Source organism: Castanea sativa, chromosome 6 (genome assembly GCF_040712315.1).
Source record: "Castanea sativa cultivar Marrone di Chiusa Pesio chromosome 6, ASM4071231v1".
Lineage (NCBI taxonomy): Eukaryota > Viridiplantae > Streptophyta > Magnoliopsida > Fagales > Fagaceae > Castanea > Castanea sativa.
Window position 1 is genome coordinate 59,634,366 of NC_134018.1, and position 21,543 is coordinate 59,655,908.

The 21,543-nt window shown below is 33.6% G+C and overlaps 2 protein-coding genes across 2 annotated transcripts; one reads left to right on the top strand and one right to left on the bottom strand.

Annotated features, from left to right (window-relative positions):
* Nucleotides 1-10,779: 10,779 nt before the first annotated feature.
* On the top strand, nt 10,780-11,418 carry LOC142640285 (uncharacterized). Its single transcript, XM_075814352.1, has one exon. It carries the CDS (start codon nt 10,780-10,782, stop codon nt 11,416-11,418), a length of 639 nt encoding a protein of 212 aa, XP_075670467.1.
* Nucleotides 11,419-14,254: 2,836 nt separating this feature from the next.
* On the bottom strand, nt 14,255-19,290 carry LOC142639069 (exportin-2-like). Its single transcript, XM_075813168.1, has 2 exons — nt 16,272-19,290; nt 14,255-14,624 (listed from the first exon to the last, which is right to left on the bottom strand). The coding sequence occupies exon 1, from the start codon at nt 19,272-19,274 to the stop codon at nt 16,272-16,274; it is 3,003 nt and encodes a 1,000-aa protein (XP_075669283.1). The 5' UTR covers nt 19,275-19,290; the 3' UTR covers nt 14,255-14,624.
* Between the last annotated feature and the right edge of the window lie 2,253 nt (nt 19,291-21,543).

Sequence of the window (21,543 nt, forward strand, 5' to 3'; positions counted from 1 at the left end):
ATGTTTTAATTAGACCTCCATTTCTTCTCTGTCTTTCCACCTTTATATTCTTTTTATCACTATGGAGTATGGACATAACAACTCATGTCACCTTTACACTACTGCGAAGCAAAAAAATTAAAAGACTTCAAGTCATCTCCAACTATCACTAAAAATTCGTGGGGTCCTTAGCATAACCTCAGAGATTACTTAATTTGCTAATTAAGCACAAACCAAAACAATACATATATGTGGAAACAAAAAGGGTAAACATTATTATTGAGGTAATTTTTTGAAAAAGGTTGTCCTCCACAAACTAGGTAACTTCCTTTCTTGAAAATGTACCAAATCTAAATTATTCTTTATTATCCATTTAGATGTATAATTGCATCCTAGACTCATGCATACTAGCAATGAGTTTAAGTTTACTTTTATAGTATTTTATTATACAAATTTTTGCAAACTAACTTGTCAACTTTTAAACACAATCTTTTGAACAAAAAAAAAATTAACCACAAAACAAGAAAATAATTTATAATATTTATTTATTATGCTATTGATTCCGTAACTATCGCAATGAAACTCTCCATTCTAAAATATCGCATTCCTTCCCTTTTAGTTGAGAACTAAACAGCAGACATGAGTTTTATTTTTATTGTTCCGTACATATGTGTATGTTACGTGTTTTTACCAACTATGATTGATTTAACATAATTCATATTTATATTCTTTTCTTATTCACTAATTAAATGAATTAAATTAATAAATATGGTCAATTATTTTTTTAAAATTTTCCTTTACCTCCTGGATTACTTTTGAGATTTATGTTCTTTGTACCCCACCACCCACGCATACAATTTCTAGTTTTTATACAAACTTAACCCCAAGTATTTCAGCTTTTAGAATATAGCTCAAAGCAATATGAATGGCAAAGGATTAGTCAATTAGGTAAAGTTACCACTAAACAAAATTAGAAAATATAGTTTACTTCTAATTGGTCATTGAAGGACCTGTCGACAATCATATTAGTGCCTGAAACAGGTTATGAAAATCTTTTTTTGGTGGGCACCAGATTTGGGTGAGCTTGAACCATGGTGGGGTCCTAAAAGGCATTACATTATATATTAATGACATTCATGATTATCTCATTAAAGATACTGTGGATTGGAGAGAGTTTGCTGGAAATGAAGCATCGATCATACACTTCTGTTAAACATATGTATTTATTATTATTATTGACCTTATATTATTAATACTCAAACACATATTAAACAATGTTTTAGTGGATGTCAGTTAGGCAGTCGAGCAAAATTTTCACAAACATTTGGTGGGGTTGTAATATAATTTAATTCTACTAATGTTTATATATATATATATATATATCCCAACATAATGGAGTCCAAATCTTCTGTTTCATTAATTGTACTCCACTTCAAAATAATGTTGTGGTTTAAGGTACTTTTCATCTTATTTTACCATACGTATACACAAGTAACATGTACGTACTAGGATGTCTACGTGCTCATGTATGAATGAATATGATAATAAATAAAGCTGCTTTAATTTAAACCATTTGACCATAAACAAAATGACCAAAAAAAATATTATCAACTCAACATGATTTCTATTTAGGGCCCATTTACATGGCACTTTAATTTATCATTCATTCATTGCAATGTAATGCTAAAGGCTACCAACTTAGCTAATAATAATAATCTATACATATATTAATAGTCACAACTTACATAAAATCTAATTAGATTTCAATTGGATTCTCAATTTTGAGCTATATGTTCTATTGAATTTTTAATTTTTGTGTCAAGTGAAATATTGAGTGTGAAAATCGACGAGTCCAAATCCAATTAAATTCTAAATTAGATTTCAATTGGAGTCCAATTATACGCCTTGTGCCCATTTAATTTTTGTACCAAGTGAATTATTAGGTGCAAAAATTGAAGAATATAAATCTAATTAAATTTTAAATCATATATATATATATATAATGAGAAACTATTACATATTTTAAAAATATATGGTTTAAAAAAGTGTAAGCTAATACCATGTATAATTTGAACATTTTTTTTAAAAAATGTATAATTTAAATCGTATAATTGAAATTATTTTTAATTATACCCATGCATATGCATAGAGCTACACATTAGTATCTGTAATTGAAAAATTTGTCCATGAAATGTAAAATCTGTTAATTAAGATGGAATTCTGCGGGGAAAGTTGGCATATAATAATTTAATTTCCCTTAGTAACTTTTTTGAGGCCTGTTTTTGGACTTAACAAAAAAGCCAGGATCAATGTGTCAATGGCATTCTCTTTACACAATAAGAGCTCCCAATAAAAACAAAAACGTTTACGTACTGCCTCTAAGAAAAAAGATTCGTCGATATAAAAATGATAATAAAAAAATTAAAAGGTTTCGTTATTAATAGCAAGTTTATTATTTGTGCGTACAAAGGGAGTTTGATGTTAAACAATTTGGGTATTGATTAATAGTCGAAACCTAGCTAACGCGTGCATGTCATATGCATGATGTTAGCAAAGCAGATCACATTCGTCTGTAAACCACAAATCATTTACTAATCATTATCATTACTTATCACTCTACCAAGGTCTACTAGGCTTGGCTTAGTGCTCATAGGAAAATTTCAATTTTTTTAAATAAATTAATAGTTAAAGATGAGGAGATTCAAAGTCCGTTTAGTACATGTATTTAAACAACTGTTTTCAAGTTTAAAATGTTTTTTTAGAAATATGTGTAGGTGAAAAAGTGTGTAAAAATACATATAATGTTATTTAAAAACTGAAAATTATTGTTTAAAATCATGTATCAAACACCCTCAAACTTTGGACATTAAATATATAAAAAATACTAGTTAATTAAGTTACAAGGCGGCTAGCAGAAAATATTAGTTACAATTAGATCAAATGTATGTTATTTTACCGTTTGTTGCTGGTTCTTTTAAAAATCTAAATAAATAAATTTAAAATCTACCACTTGTCACTTGGCTTTTTTAGTAGACGTGGCAAGACTTGGCAAACAGGTCGGATTAATAGGTTCAGGTTTGATCTTATCGGATATGCATTAAGTCGGCTATAGTTTAGAACTTAATTGGACTAAATAAGTTTCTATTCCTATGACACTTAATTCAATCTTTGACGCGTCAAATCAATCCTGAATGATCCATATTTTTCCCTATAAAAAGAAATTAACACACATTCTAGCGTTTTTTTTTAATATTTTCTTTCGATATAAACAAGATAATAAGGAAAATACTCAAAGATAAAAATTGAATAGTATGTAAATCTCTAAGTTTATAGTCCAATAATTAATTCTAGTAGTCTACTGCTAGTGTAATAATTCAAAAGAAGGAAAAATATAAAGCATGTATACATGTTAACATGAAATAAAGTTAAATCAACTATAAAATATAAGTTCTATTTTGGATTAGCTTTTTGTTGAAAATCTAAAATTTGGTGCTTGTAGGTGCACAATTGTACCCAGACCCAAAAACAAATGTTGGGCTCAGGCCTAATGAGCTTTATACAATAAAAATTTGTAGAGTATGGGTTTGAAATCTAGACTTGGGATGTTGGAAGTTCGATTAACAGGCTAGAGTGTTGCAATTTGTGCAAATGATGAACAAATATGGCAAATAGATCTCCTCGAACGTAAGCCGAAGACGATTGGTATAAATATTCTCTTTCTAAGCCAAAGTTTACAGTTCTTAGTTCCTATTTTTTTCTCAGCAGAAAATCCCGATCCCTTTCTCTTTCCTCTCTTGTCTCCTTATATACTTCTTCCTCTTCACTGTTCATCCACGTGTCATACAAATCTTTCCCTTAGATAATTGTCTCATCCACCACCTTCTTGAAGTCTTTAAATAATAGCAGGAAGGTTGAATTCTATTGTTCAGAGGTCATTTCCCCATTAATGGGGCCAGGGAGGTAGATGCATGGTCTTTAATGTGGAGGTAGCAGCCTTTTTCCTAGATATTTCTATCACATCCTTGCGTCTAGAGGGTGTTTGGATTACCCTCTTACCCATCAGTTTTTCCATAATTCTGCCTTTAACCTTCTTGGCAAGTCCCGGGGTCATTGCCGGGCCTGTCCGAGAAAACATTCCTCCTCGGACAACTCCTCGGACTTTTACAATGCATACTGACTTGTGGAACTGAATGCCTTAATAAAAAAAAACAAACTGGTACCCGTCAATAAAGCCGAAATCCCAAATGTTTATTCGGGAATTTTTACCCCCCACAGTGCTTATAAAGGTCAAGACCTTTAAAAAATTGTACATAAACAAGTAAGCTAAAAAGCTAATTCAAACTCATATAATATATAACATTTTAAGAATAAACATGTTTGATAAAAAAAAAAAGTAAATTTAATTGTAGTAGATTTGATATAGCTTTAATAAATAATGTCATTAATATTTTAATATATAACATAGAAAATTTAATATAATTTTAGTGTACAAACATACATATTGAAAATGAATTAATAAAAAATTAAGTTTAAAATTTTATAATAAAGACTTGGTTTATGAGCCATGTTGGGTCAGGTTGAGTACAAATGCGACCTAATCGAGTTAGAGAAAAATGTGGTACGTACAACTCAAATTTTTATCAAAATAAAGCCAGGTTACCATATCTATTACCCATACCTTATTTTTTTTCGTTTGGGTTTGGTTGGGATCAAGGGTGGAGGCACCTATAACATTGGGGGAGCCATGACCCCGCCAAAATTATTGAAAACCTTTGTAATGATATATTGGTTTGAGGTAAAAAATAAATTGGGTTTCTCAAATTGTAATGATTTACCCCCCAATAAAAATTTAAGCCCAAGTCCACGGTTGGTTTTTATTTTCCTTCCTTTGAAATCTTGTAGTATATTGTTAGTTAACCCTACATCCCACCATTAATTTCTCTAGTAGAGCCCCACCCAAATAAAACATAGCCTTCTACCAAAGCCTATAATAAATGCCTAGTTGGTTTGTGTTATTTCTTTTTATATTTTATAAATATACAAAAGTGCATTGTGCTATTTGTGTGTTCGAACTTATTTTTGATCTTTTTTTTATTATGTCATTTTTTCTCTAGCTGATTATATCTTTTACTATTGGATCTAGTTGCTTGATAAGTTTTTTTTTGATAGATAGTTTTTTGATAATTTGTGCTAACATTAGTTCGTTTTTAGAAGAGAAATTAGGCTATTTAGACTATCTTCAGAAGCGGACGCTATAAATTGAATCTCTTTCTCAAAAAAAAAAAAGAAAAAAAAAAGAAGAAGAGAATTTAGGTTGCTATAGACATAAGATTTATTCTTTTTTTTTTTTAAAGATTCAAAAAGGAAATTGCTAAGAATTTCCTAATAGAATTCATAATGAATGAATTTTATTTAATGAAGGATCAATGTTGAGCATACCTTTTATAGGAGATGCCAAGTTTATTTTATTTTATTTTTTAAATGGATACTTGTTTATAGCAAATTAGACAAATTTTGTACACACATTTGAGTTTAGAAATATTGTTATATTTTAAATTTGATCATCTTGTGTACAACATATTTATGAATTATGACGAACATACAAATATGTAACTACCCCCCCCCCCCCTCCCAGGTAAAAAATCCTGGCTACGCCCTTAGTTGGGATAATAGGTTTGAGTTCAATTTTTGTTAGGTTTTGTCACCAATATTTGGTAGAATACTTGTCACCTTTTTGTGTGTTCCGTAGCATTTTGATTCCATGAGATAATATATGGTAAATTATACTTTTTCAAAAGGGATGGAAATTTGTGTTTGTTATGTTTATGCTACATGGAAATTATGCTTATTTAGACGATAATGTTTTCGAAAAAATGAGTCATTTTTTAAAAAGTATTTTGTATAAAACTATCTTATTTTCCTATATTTGACAGCAACCTTAAATGAATTGAAAAATAATCTCCAAACTTTCTTTATCTAGTTTGCTATGAGATATGGTTGTTTTCCAAAAAAAAAAATGGTGAAAAAAAATCTCTAAAAATAAGCCATATTTTTTCAGTGGACCAAAAATAATTTTCCTTTGATTTATTTTTTTATTTTTTTTTTATGCTACCAAATATTGGAAAACACAAAAAAATGGTATTAAATTGGGGTTATAAATCTAATTATCACACTAAAAAAAAAAACTAGAAACTTCCTAAGTCGATCGACATTTTAAAAAGCAATCCATATTTCCCCAAAGTGGTGTAGTCTGTGCGACTCCAAATGCCCGCATGGGAATGCTCGAGAATCCTGAGATCATGAACCAAATTATAGCATATTATATTATACATGATATGCATGGGTTGGTTAAAAAATAAAAACTATATATAATTTAAAATTGAGAAAATATGTAAGTTAAAATTAATTTTCATTAATGTCATGGAAATTTAATAGATAATAAATAGATTTTTTTTTTAAAAAAAAATTATGTGGTAGAAACAACTTGCCTCAGAGCAGATTTTTATAAAACCAAAAATATTGGTAGATGATTAAAATAATTTTGAATAAATAATAAAAAAATTTCAGTATTTTTTATTGTTGAAAATTTTGGTAAATCAACTGTTAATCAAAGTGGTATTTCAAACTTTTTAAACTTAGGTGATAAAGTTTAATGTGGTCAATTATTTTAATTAATTTAATATAAGTAAATAAAATAAAATAAATAAATAATAAAAATTATTTTATATACTTTTTGAGAGATCATTCCCTAGGCCCGTTAGATCAAGGTTTGGGCCAAATTCGCATGAACGAGTGGAGTTGTGTTGGTGTATCTCAATAGTAGAGGTTCTACAATTTATAATGGATCCATTATAAACCATAGAATGCAGCCTAAGACCCGTGCGTTTTGTAGTGGGAGTTGACGCTTAGTTTACTTAGAAGAAAAATAAGAAGCCATATGAAAAAAAATTAAACATTTTTATTGATGTATTTGAATGTACATCTTTTGAAAAACAACTAAAACATTACATGACTTTAATTCTAAATACAATCTAAGAACAAGTACATTGCATTTGAAAATTATACGATCAAAATTATAGTTCTATTCTTGTAGTGTGAAATGATCATTTTGCTCATGAACAAGGTTAATTGCAGACTGCAAAACATGATGTCTACAAACTTGCAAGTTTTGGTAATAGATTTTTACTTAATAAAGTATCTTAATAGTTTTAATGTACTTGTAGAGAAATATATATAAATTTTTTTTAAAAAAATTGATATTGATATTGATAATAACGGTAGAAAGTACAATAAACAACTATAAAGGTAATAAGTAAATCAAAATTGATTTGTATAAATACGATAGAAAAAATCTTTTATAACATATATTATATTTTTAACTATAAAAGAACACATATTTTTTTAAGTAATTTTTGGATGAACAGATTTCTTATTTGACGACAAAAGACTTTACTAGTTGAACTAATTGGTTATTTATTTTGTATAGTATATGAAATTTCACTTGAAAAAATGTATCGATCCTCAATACACTATGCATATTTACTAAGTATTATTATGTATGGTTTATTTTATGTGTTGCACAAAGCAAAAAATTCTAATTTTTTTTAAGAAACAAACACATGCACACACAAGGAATAGAGAATGAGGTTATATACAAAGCCCAAAATATGAATATGAAAACCCCACTAAATAGAGCATTCATGATCACCATTGTGAAAGAACGTGCAAATTGCATATACAAGGACGAAGCGAGGGTTTTAATTTGAGGGGATTATGAACTATGAATTTTTTATTATTTTAAATTTAAGAATAAAAAATATACTAGGATTCAAGTCTAAATATTCTATGAAAAATAAAATCAGTATTTATTTAATTAAACAAAGGAAAAACTCAAAGTAATTACTTATGAATAATTTTTAAATAATATTTTAATAAAAAAATTGAATTCAATATTCCTTTAAATCCTGAAAATAATGTATGAATTATGTACTAAATTCACAGTAATTTCCCTTTCGATGTAAAAAATAATTTTCTTTTTTTATTGCAATACCTAGTTATGACAATATTTATTATTGAAAATACCCATCTTGTAATTATAGTGGAAATACAAAGAGTTACTGTTAGTAAAATAATTCCATAAATATGTTGGTAGATTATTGATCTTTTGATCCTTACTAAACCATTTGGAACCACTCAAAAAGAAACTATGAAGAATAAAAACAAAAGTATAATACGAATATACTATGATCCCATAACAAATTTGAAGGGGAAAAGAAGAAGAAAACATGTGGGCAAACACCCATACATATACATATAAGATTAAGAAACTAATTTAGAATAAAAATAAGAGAGTAAATTTTCTTGAAGACCCTTAGTTTCTTATTTTTTTCGTTTGCCCTTAATCTTCTACCGATTAAGATTTTTTTTTTCCTTTGTTTACTAAAGAATTTTAGTTACCTAAACACAAAATACATAAAAAAAATTTAAGTATTTTATGTTTAAAAAAAAATTATTTAGAGAAAGACCACAAGTTATAAGCTAATTAACTTTTTTTTTTAAAAAAAATCAACTAATTTAATCTTAAAAGCTCAAATAGTGTAAAACACTATTGCTTGTTTAGACCCCAATTTTAAACTTATGGCTAAATTTCTTTATCTTACTTAACTAAGTATAGAATAAGAGTAAGTGTAACGCAATGAGGCCGGAACTACTTTAAAGCATATACATATACAATAGACAATAAGTATAAAGCATAAAGAACCCCACCAAGCTGTTCTAGTCTATCTGAACCTAGGCATTACTCCACTAAAATTCAACGAAACCCATATTATCCTCATCCCAAAAATAAAGAACCCTACCAAGATTACACAGTATAGACCTATCAGCCTTAGCAACGTTATCTCTAGGCTTGCCTCAAAGGTTTTAGCAAATAGGCTCAAACATTTCCTCCCTGACATTATTAGTGAAAACCAGACTGCCTTCATGTCTGACCGGCTCATTACTGATAATGTTCTAGTGGCATTTGAAACTATGCATTACCTTAACCAGAAAAAGAAGGGTAAGACAAGTGTGATGGCTTTAAAACTAGACATGAGTAAAGCTTTTGACCGGGTTGAGTGGGTTTTTTTACAAAACATCATGACAAAGATGGGTTTTAATGAAAGATGGGTGAATGCATTACCTTAACCAGAAAAAGAAGGGTAAGACAGGTGAGATGGCCTTAAAACTAGACATGAGTAAAGCTTTTGACCGGGTTGAGTGGGGTTTTTTACAAAACATCATGACAAAGATGGGTTTTAATGAAAGATTGGTGAATCTTATGATGCAATGTGTTAGCTCTGTTACATATTCCATTAGACTAAATGGAAAGCCCCGAGGCCATATCACCTTCACAAGGGGCCTTCGGCAAGGAGACCCCATTTCCCCATTCTTGTTTTTGTTTTGTGTAGAGGGACTTTCAACTCTTCTTCGCCAAGCTACATCTGTTGGCAAACTTCGGGGTGTCGCGGCATGCCCACATGGCCCACGGATCTCTCACCTCTTCTTTGCCGATGATAGCATCATTTTCTGCCAAGCAACTAGGGAGGAATGTAGCCAGCTAGCACATGTCTTGGATGTCTATGAACAAATCTCTGGTCAGCAACTTAACAGAGAAAATACATCTCTTTTCTTCAGCCACAACACACCACAAAACATTCAAAATGACATCAAACAATGCTTTGGTGCAAAAGTAATACGGCAACATGAAACCTACCTTGGCTTGCCTTCTTTGGTAGGTAGATCAAAACAAAATACATTTCAAGCTTTAAAGGAGAGATTGAATAACAAGCTTTCGGGGTGGAAGGAAAAAATGCTCTCACAAGCCGGCAAAGAAATTCTCATCAAGTCTGTTGCCCAAGCTATTCCCACATATATTATGAGTGTTTTCAAGCTCCCTGACACTCTTTGCGATGAGATGACTTCCATGGTTCGTAGGTTTTGGTGGGGACACTCTAATGGAACAAACAAAATCGCATGACTGAGTTGGAACAAGGTTTGCATGCCAAAGAAAGACAGAGGATTAGGTTTCCGTGATTTGAAGTCTTTTAATTTGGCCCTCTTAGCAAAACAAGGTTGGCGCTTACAATGCAATACTCGGTCTCTAGTCCACCAGGTCCTCAAGGCGCGCTACTTCCCTCACAGTGATTTTCTCTATGCCAGTTTGGGCTTTAGACCATCCTTTGCATGGCAGAGTATTATGACAGCCCAAGGTATTGTACAAGCTGGCCACCGATGGCATATAGGTGACGGAGCTTCCATGCACATCTGGCATGATAAATGGCTTCCAAGACCTTCCACCTTCCGAGTCGTATCACCATAAAACACCTTACCCAAAGAAGCCACTGCCAACACACTCATTGATGCTGCCACTGGGGAATGGAACACGACCCTCATCAAACAGATTTTTCTCCATACCGATACCGAGACCATCCTCAGCATCCCACTCAGTCGATGCTGGCCTCCTGATCATTTAGTATGGAGTTACACGCCTAAAGGCAACTTCTCTATCAATAGCGCATATAAGGTGGCTCTATCTCTTGCTTCTGATACAGCTTCAGGGAGCACGTCAAACACCTAAGAGCAAGGTTTGTTTTGGCATACGATTTGGAACCTTAGAATTCCAAATAGAGTCAAAACTTTCACGTGGAAAGCTTGCCAAGATATTCTACCCACGAAGGTCAACCTTCGTCATCGCCAAGTCCTTGAGGATGCTACGTGTGAAGCCTACGGTTTGGATCCTGAGACTATCGGTCACCTGTTATGGGACTACCAGCGAGCCCGCGAGACTTGGCAACTTTCGGGAATTCCATTGATATCACTAGAATTCGCTACAAGGACTTTAAAGACCTCCTATGGTACCTTATCTTTATCAAACATGTAAACAGAGACTTGCTTGCACTCATTGTTATCGTAGCTTGGTGCATGTGGTTCTACAGAAACAAAACACGCCTAGGCAATCCAAGACAACCTAGCCGTGAAATCCTCCACAAAGCCTGCCTCATCCTGGAAGAGTTCCAACTTGCCCATTTCCGGAAGCCTCATCACCGACAAGCCCAAGACTCAAGTTGGGTCCCCTCAACCTACTCATACTACAAAATCAACGCTGATGCTGCTATTTTCAATAACTCAGTCGGCATTGGTATTGTAGTCCGGGACCACGAGGGATCGGTGACAGCAGCCATGAGTAAACACCTTCAGCTACCCTTGGGCCCACTGGAGGCTGAAGCCAAGGCAATGGAAGAAGCTATCTCTTTTGCATGGGATATCGGAGTTCGAGATGTTATTTTTGAGACAAATTGTAGCACTGTCTCTGAAGCTCTCAATGGGTCCACCACACCCCCTGTTACTATTGTCAACCTCATTATGGATGTTCATCATAGACTACAAGATTTTAGATAAAGTCATATCCAACATGTGGCGAGACAAGGAAACAAATCAGCACATATTTTGGCAAAGCACGCTAAAGAAATTGATAATTTTGTAACTTGGATAGAGGAAAGTCCACCAATTATTGAATCCATTGTATTTTAAGATGCTTTGTATTTATCTTCTTCATCAATAAAGTTACCGTACTTCCCATAAAAAAAAAATAATAATAATAAATAAATAAATAAATAAATATATATATATATATATATATATATATATATATATATATATATATATATATAAAGAGTAAGAGAAAAGAGATGCAAACAATAAGATAACACCGAGACGTATTATCAAAGAGGAAACTGAAGTACTCGGCAAAAAACATCTTTGCAAACCTCCAAACCGAAATGACCACTAGTGAATAAAGTTGGAGTACAAGGATATCAAAAAGGCCCTCCAAGCCTAATCTACCTAATGTACTTTAACCCTCCGAGTTCCAGCTCCCAACAAACTTCACCGAGTCTTATCTTTACTAGTTATCCGGATCCCGAAATCAGTTCCAAATTGCATTCGCCAATCAATGGCTTCTTCTAATACTTTTCACACACACCAAAACTTCTCTCAACATTTAGAATGAGTGAGGTAAGTGTTTGGGCCAAGAACCTCTCAAGGATTTGTAATTGAAGAGGTAGGAGTAGAAGAAAACTAAGAGAAATTGTGTAGATGATTGTAGGTTTACAATCTCTAACTCTCAAGTGTTTTGCTAGGGTTTTCTCTCTGAAAGTCTCATTACAAATACGTGGGTAATGTGGGCTTATATAGTGTGGGTAAAAAAATGAGAAAAGTACTCTTCAAAAACATCCAAACAGAGAGTTTTGCGAATCACTCACAGGTTGGCCAAGTCGTGAAGTGACTCACGAAATATAGCCTAGCAAAAGATTGTTCAGATTACAGCATGTGCTTCTCGCTTGAACTTTTGCGGGTTATCCACTTGCGAGCCAGTTACGAACTTCACTGTCTTCACAATTCTTCATCAAACTCTCACACATAACCCTTACATTAAATCCCACAAACATACAGCATTAAAACCATCAAAAATACAATTAAATTTAACACGGAATTAAAACCATAAAAAACATAATTGTAAATTACAACTTTACAAATCTTTAGAAAGTAAAATGATAATATATAAATTATTTAGTAAACAAATTATTGGGGGGGGGGGGGGGGGGGGACCCCATTTATGGTCTTAACTCTTAACTTGACACCATCCCTTAACATATATGTAATATAATAAAAGTTAAATATTTTCAAATGTATTTGTCATTAAAAAAAAAGTCATAAATATTAATTTAAACATTACAAATTATACAATATACTTGACTTATTATAAATGTATTAAAACTGTTAGATAGTTTATTTTTAAGTGAAACCTAATTACCAAAGCTCCCATAATTAATTTATAGTTTTCATAAAAAAGTCACTCTTACACCTATTTTTTATGCATAATTTTAAACCATAATAAAGATCCAGTTAACAAGTGTTGAAGTACATTGATTAAGGTTGAATTTTTATTTGTAATTGATCATTTTTTTTTTGTTGAGAATCACACATTCAATTAAAGAGGTACTTTTATATATATATATATATATATATATATATATATATATATATATATATATATATATTTGTTTTTACTACTTCTCAATGCAATGAGATCCACTAGATTCCTTCTTAAGGAGTCTAATCAAACACCCGCTAACATATTATGAAATGGGTCTTGTTAATGTGTGCATTTACAACATTTGTTAATTGATTATGCAAGTTTTAATATCACTTTTATGAAAAATATAAAAAACTGTCAAAAAAGCAATGATTTTTTTTCCAATAAAATATTTCATAAACTAATTCTCTTATCTCTAATAAACTACCCGACCAGAGCCAGCGGGCCCAGCACCAGTGCACAATAAAGACAACTAGATGGGTTTACCAAATAACAAGGACCCTCGTTAGCTACATTGTGTGCCTCCGAGCAGAACTGCCGAGGAAGAGATTTATGGGGCAATTGGCCCACGTATAACATCGGGCTCAACAAAAGAAAATTGAAATGAATGAAAATGAACATGAAATAGTGTAAACACCCATTTGGAGCTCCGAATAAGATCCGCCCACATAAATTCTCATGCGAATCCGGACCACGGACCAAGTGGTCAATACCAACACATCTCATAACTTGAAATACTGCTAAGCCTGATCATTATAAGTCAGCATCAGCTTTGAAACAACAAATTGGATAACGTTTAGCCAAAAAAAAAAGAAAAAAAGAAATCAAGAAAGTTTAAATGGTCCATAGACCAACTGATACGCTCATAACCACTTGCCTACAAACAAGAACCACTTGCCATTGTAGGCAAGATGGTACCTCTCCATACATGAAGTGGTTGGAATACAAGGAAATAAGTTAATGCATATATTTTTGACCATCTCAAAAAGAAAAAAGAAAAATGATACATCCATTCTCTCGGATAAAGTAATGTTCAGGAGTTCAATAATTTGTGCTCCAATACTTGACACATCTTTTTTACTTTCCTTATCTCAAGTTTAAAAAAGGGGGGAAAAAAATCAAACACATGATATATTAGAGAGTATAAAACAAAACACAAAAAGTGGAATAAAAGATTTGTATCCTAATTCAACTGCCCAGAAGAAGGTTAACCTCTTTGACATGAATTTACCTGGACTTTGTTGGGATTCTTTTTCCAGTGCAACATTTGCCACTTTTTAAGACCCTATTTCGAGCTAAAACCTGTTAATCACAAAAGATGCTGATAGTTCCATTGGATAACTCGTTGAAAATTGAAACAGAAATGACACTATCGCGATACATCAAAAAATAAAAAAATGACACTATCGCCTGCAAAAATGATGAAGCCAATATAACGTGGCTGACTGCAATATGTAGTTTACAATTTATTGACAACTATAGGCTAAACATGACAGCATAAAATTTTAACCTAGGGAACCACATTGTCGAACTACCACAACGCGTTGTGTATGGTAATCTGACGAAGAAAACAGTCAACACATACAGACCACATCTCACAATGTGAGATTGTACAATCAAATGATGCAGTTGACTGCAACGGTAATGTACCATTTGCTCCCCAAGCATGCTGAAGATAACTCATTGAAGCATTGACCAAAAATAACCCCACTCCATTGCTGATAAGATCCTGTAAGGTAGCAAAATCGGATGATAAGATGATCCTCTTGGCCGAAAAGATAAAGCACGAAATATATAGTAGAGAGGACAACCATAGAACCAGTGACACTAGTAAATAAAGATTGAAGAACATTTCAACCTAATTCTCTACCAAGCCAGCATAAGACCAGCTTGAGAGTTCAGCGCATGAGTAAATAAATAACAGAAGCAACCAGCCTAACAAATAAATACAGATACAAGTAACAATTCAGTGTACAAAAGAGGATTCTCATGTTATGGGTGCCAACAACGTTGCCAGCTCAATAACAACAAAGAAGAATTTTTATTTGGGGGAGGATGGACAATATATGGAAACATATTGAACACGCACACCTTTATCCATTAACATATACACACAATTGTATGCATGCGTCTGTCCTAAAAATGTTAGGGAAACTTCATTAAGAATATCAGTAAAGAAAAAATTTCACTAGAAAATATACTAATTGGGATTATATTTGAAAATTTTGCACTTTACTTCAAATCCCAGTAGGACTTCAAAACAAAACAGTATGTTACCATAAACACTCCATCTCTTTAGAAAAAGCAAGACTTATGTTCATCATGCAATTACCACCATATGTAACTGATCCACAATCCCAAGGGAGCATATCTTAGTATTTAATTTGAGTGACAGGTAAAGTCAAAAGCCAAAGTTGCCACAATTCTCAAGTCATAAGATCTTCATCTAAGGTATGAACATGTAAGGGAGTAAACCTAAAACGACTATTTTGCACATCATTAAGGAAATGAGACAATTCCCTTGCTCCATGTTTAAGTTAAACCAAAAGAATTTGAAGCTGAAATTTGTAACTCTTAAAACAAAAAGCAAAGAGTCTCACTTTTTATAAGCAGTAATGTTGATTAGACAACTTATTCATTCTACCATACAGTTTAAAAGTCCAATTTACTTCATTTTCTTAATTTATGCTTACAATACAAATGACAGCCAAAGAGATGAAAGCTAGCCTTTGGGACATCACTAGAATCATAGTACAGGGATTCAGTTCACACCTGATTCATGGATTCAATAAAATGTTATTATGTCTCTAGAAAATTAGTTCATTTTCTACTTGTCAATCTCTCAAATTTGATGTTATATATCTGATGAAGATTCATGTTCTCTAGAGAAATTTTCATTTGTACTATCTGATTTCTCTCTTAATAGCTATCCTTTCTAATAAAGTATTTTTAGTCATTTACTGGGAAAGAAACAGGAGGGCATGGAGTACACAATGGAAAAGAGAGGATCTCAAAATATTTTTTCACAAAACTCAGACTTTTAATGGGATGGAGAAGAAAACCGATGCACTAAATAAGAGGATCATGCTGATTATATCATAACACTACGCACAGTTTGTGTAGTAACAATATGCATAATGGTTGCATGTAACTATCAAGCAACATGAAACAAGAACTAAAGCTTTCCTGTATCAGAACAGATCTCGCAGTCTACAACTGACTCAGCATAAGCCCCATTGTGTTTTACACGTTTTTTTTTTTTTAATTTTAAATATCAAGTTTTCCTAATAGTAATCAAAACAAACATTTTCATGTACTAATGATGGTTGCAACACAATAGTAAAATAATAAAAGTGAGCTTCAAATAAGTACTTACTCAAACTATTTGGCAATTATAAGTGTTGCAAAGCTGAAGTAATGCTGCTTGATTTGCTGGATCAAGATATTGATTGATGATCTGGGGGTATCTTCCAGGACTTCGGGAGGAAAGCCCAGCCAATGATACTACCAAAACCTCCCTTGGATCCTTTATATCTTTCAAAGGATCCTCCTCTTTCTTCCCAGCATTGTAAAGACGGACAAAGGTAGCAGTATAACCCACATTTTCTGCAATATCTGGCATTTCTTGTTCCTCCTCAACCCTATCTTGCTCTGGCCGTGAAAGGAGAGTGACAGTACTGTTGAGCATTTTTCCACACAGTTCAACATTTGCAACATCCAAAAGAGCTGGAGATTCACCCAGAAACTCTATACATCTGGTTGAAGCAACTGCAGTCAACTTAAGCTCAATGGCACCAGTGATCCGCTCAAGATTAGGTAACCAAAGCTGCTTCACAACCAGGGAAAATATGTTGGCCTGAACAGAATTCATTGAATCTACAAGCTTCATAGAACCATGTTTGACTACAAAGAGTGACATAAGTATCAAAAATGACTTTAAAAACTTTACTGCTCTCCATTTTTGGAGCTGTCCAAAAAGGATAGCCCAAATATTACAAATGTTGGGTTCAATTACATCGTATTCAAGACTCTCAATAATAGTTTTGAGCACATAGAAGCCCTGCTCAGCTGTACTAGTCGATGAGATAAGTGTGTTGAATATTTCAAGCACCTTGATAAGCCTCCCCTCTTGCTTAAGCTCATGGGGTGCCTTCTGAAGGAAGGCCTGAAGCAGACGCACAAGTGCTGGGACATTTGAAGCTTTTTTCCATGGCTCAGGTGATAGGAGATTCTCAAAAATCTGCATGTAGCCTGGAGGAATGGGTGGTCTATTCAATTCAATGACCTGAGCCAGCAGCTGAAACGCATAAGGAAATAATTCAGTTACACCATTGCCCAATATCAGCTGGAGAGAAGGGAAGAGGCCTGCGGCAAAAGCTAATATAAGAGACGGGTCCCTCTCACACGTCCGCTTGACAAGAATGGCTATAGACTCAAACAGATAGTGATTAAAAACTGGATTCTTTGGGTTTTTGCAAACTTCCAAGAGAATAGAAGTCAGTTCAGACGTGCAATTTCCAGCAACCTCAGAAGATATTTCTGCTACCCCAAGAACCCGCATGATACACTTCATTATATATGGATTCTCCTCAAACTCTGGAAATTTGGAGGCATTAAATAGGTTGGTCATCAGCTCAACAAAAAACGAAGCAATGTTGTTTGCAGTATACCTAGCTCCACCCCAATCATCCTTGACCAGCAACAGTTTCTCAATACAATCCGCAGCATAAGAACGAACTACATTTGATTTTGCAACAAGGAACGGAACCAAAACTCTGAAAATCTGATTGGTAGATTCCATTGACCACCAATGAGCTATATTCAATTCCAATTCTGCAAAAAGGGGCCAATCGAAATCTCGGAAAATCTGAATTGAAGGTTCCTTTGATACTTGATTCCTGAACATTGTAAAGAATTTCAGTGCACCTGCCTTAAGCATTGGAAACCCATTCACATCCTGACCCTTCAACTCTGGCACAATAGCTGAAGCAAAAAACCTCTGAACATCAACAAGATCTGTTGAGACCAAACTACCACCAGCCTTCTGAGTAGCAAGGGAGACAACTAAGTATATGGCAAAGTCCTTATCCTTCCAATTTGCAACTGGGTTTGCAGCAAACGAAGTTAACAAATGCTGAATCTGTCTAGAAACTAACTCAGTGACCTGTTGCTTATAATTGGTTGCAATCCCTTTAAGAAGGTCACACGCAATTCTCCTCCTAGTATCACTGCCCTCAATATCCCTCCGAATGAACTCAACATAATTCAATTCAAAGAGTTTCTCGTCCTCCTCTCTCAACCTCACATTCGGTACCACAATCCTGTGCCAAATCAGCGGTATCACTCCCTCACCTGCAAACAAAGCATGGTGCGCACTCGTGCTCACCGTGGTCAAAAACTTAATCGCAGTCACAGCCAATTGATCACGACTCGAAGATTGAGTCACAGTCCCCAATAAACTCCAAACCGCACGCACAAAATCACTCAAGTACACCTGAAACTCCTCCTCATTCTTTTCCATATAAAGATTAATATTCTCACACACAGCGGCCCTAAGCTCATCGACGATGGCTAACCCATTTCCACTTCTCTCAAGCACAGGATAACTAGTAATTAGATATTTCCCAAACTCAGTCATACACACTTTCATATGTTCCTCGAAAAGCTCGGGCAATTCTTGAAAATTCAGTGAGTAGAGAATCCTACAACACAACCTCTGAGTCTTGAAAAGCGGCTCAATCACTGCCGCGGGCCTGACCGTGGCGGCAGAATCAATTAAAGCCGCAGTTTTGAGAAAGATTTCTGACGAAAGCATGGCGAAACCTTCCAAAAAGTATTTCAAGCTACGCAACCGACCATCAGTTTTGCACTGATAAGGAAATTTCTCAAAGATAAAGTTAGCAGTGCCGAGAATACCGTTAATGGAGGCGTAATTGGAGGCCTGCCACGCCTCCTCGAGCTTGACGAAGAGCTCCGGGAGCAATGTGGGCCAGGATTTTGGGAAATCGTGCTTGCCGATGAGAGCTAGGGCTTCGCTGAGCTGGGATTGGATTTTGGGAGTGGAGGAGAGCATGAAGCGGACGATTAGGGCTTTGATTTTGGCCTTTTCGGAGTCGGGGATGAGGGGGCTGGATTCGTCGGGAGAGGCCGGGGTCCATCGGGCGCGGAGATAGTTTATGAAATTGACGGAGGCGGCTTGGCGGATCTTCTCGTCGACGGAGGGGTAGGAGATGAAGCAGAGGACGGCGAGGCCGTAGTTGGGCCTGTCGGCGGCTTCGGAGAGCGAGGACTCGGCGAGACGGCGGGACTCGGGATCTGGGGAGAGTGTGTGGAGGAAGCATTGGGAGAGGAACTTTAGGGTTTCGAAGTTCCACTCCATAATAATCGAAATTGATTTTCAGACTTCAGAGGTTTCGAGTGTTTAGAGAAGATTTTTGAAATGGTAAGGAGCCGTCTACTATGGTAGGGTTTTGAGTGCAATGGCTTTTTTTAAAAAGAATAATAAATTATTACTGTTCAAGAGAAGGAAAAAAAAGAAAAAATAGGCCAAATGGCCAAATACTATAATTTTTAGAAATTTGTAGCAAAAAAACATTGTTTCGAAACTAAATTGGGAAATATCACTTTTCTGGAACCTAAGTTTCAGAAACTCGAATTCCAAATGATACTCGAGTTTCATTTCTCATCAGTTTCGTCATCGTGGCACTGTTGAGCTGGAATTTATGCGATTAAAAAAAATAATGTGGTACTCGAGCTTGGTGAACTCGAGTTCTATGCAACACAGTACTTGAGTATACCACGCTTGAGTACCTATTATTAAAATAATTTATGTTTATGTTTATTTCTATGGTACTCGAGCTTGGTGAGCTCGAGTTCCTTATAACTTTTTTTTTTTTGGGTTAATCGACAAATAAACATAACAACATAACAATAAGTAACTTTTTTAATTTATTTAAATAGAAGCATTGTAAAATATAGAGATTTTAATTTAAAAATATGAATTAATTTCTACATTAATTAAAATTGTTCATTGTTTTCTCATAAAAATTGTTCACTATTTTTTGCATAAACTATTTCTAGCATTCTGCATAAAATTATTTTATGTTCAGCATTATTTAAAAAATTGTTCACTCTCTTTTCTGCGTAAATTATTCTTTGTTCACTAATTAAAAAATTGTTCACTGTTTTCTCATAAAACACCTAGTGAAATCGTGTTTTCTAAATTTAAACGCCAATCTTAATGTTTTTTCATGTTTGAATTTCACAATAATCGAATCTATTTTTCTACATTGATAAAATTTATTTCTACATTAATAAAATTTGCTCTCTGCACATCATGTTTACTGTATATTCGAATCTGCTTACTACATTCATAAAATTTGTTTTCTGCATTAATTAATACTATTCATTATTTTCTCATAAAAATTGTTCACTGTTTTCTGCATAAACTGTAAATAGCATTTTGCATAAAATTATTTCTGTTTAACATTATTTAAAAAAATTATTCTCTCTCTTTTCTGCATAAATCATTCCCTGTTCACTGCATAAATTGTTCACTATCACATAGATAGAATCATGGTAGAATTTGTAAAGTTTTTGAATTCCAGTTACCCTGATCATCATGGCTACTCTTATACCACTATTCAGCAAGAGCACAAAGGTGTATAGAAAAAATTTTGTTTTATTATATATGCTTAAAATTTTAAAGATGATTTTCTTATAAAACATTTTAAAAGGACTTTACAAAAGGACATTAACAGAAAGGTTTTGGAATTACATCTTGTTAACACTAGTGCATTTATTGAAGCATCTTGTTGTCAACTCCCTAGTAAGGAGGTTGGAGATTCAAGCTCCACAAAGACAGAATCATAGTCTTCTAAAAGCTATCTTATGAGAACAAGCTTTTCAAAGCTCCACCCTAAGATTTAGCAAAAAACAAGACTTGCCATTAGAACCTTACCCCCTAAAATCCCACAAAATATACTAACACATAAAGCCAAAACAAGTTCTTATGATAGATGGATATACATTTTCAAAGTATTAGTCTTTACAACATTTATCAGAACAGAAGACATAACAGATGACATGTGGCTATCTTATAAAGCTATATGGTATGAAAGTTTTGGAGAAGCAGACAGAGTTTATGAAGGAACAGGAGACAGATACAATCCCTATCTGGGATTACTTATCAATACAGAGACAGCAGATCCAGTAATTCGTGATACTTTATGGTTATCAGAAATGCTAGAAGCAGGGTTTATCAGCAAATTAATCATAACTTTTGGAATTTAGATTAGTTTATTTCCCAAAGTCATCCAAAAAGTAGCCACACAGATTGAAGAACTTAATTATATGAAGATCATTATCTGGAGTACTTTTCCAGCTTGGGATAGTAGTTATTATATGGAAGCTCGGCTAGCACACATTTTGGTTCTTATTCATGATTGGGGTTGTATCCTTGAATACAACTAGTATATAGGAGATACTTATTTACCACTTAATGATCCGGATGCTCTGGCTCAAGAATGGTCTAATTTCATGAGTAATAAGATTTATGAGATACAAAAAGAATTAGGTAAAGGCTTCTACTTATATAGTTACACAAACAGGATAGCTGTATATGGTTCAATACCTTCAGCAAGGAGGCT

Coding starts and splice junctions, on each gene's coding strand:
- LOC142640285 (XM_075814352.1), top strand. CDS start 10,780: ATGGGACTACCAGCGAGCCCGCGAGACTTGGCAACTTTCGGGAATTCC.
- LOC142639069 (XM_075813168.1), bottom strand. CDS start 19,274: ATGGAGTGGAACTTCGAAACCCTAAAGTTCCTCTCCCAATGCTTCCTC.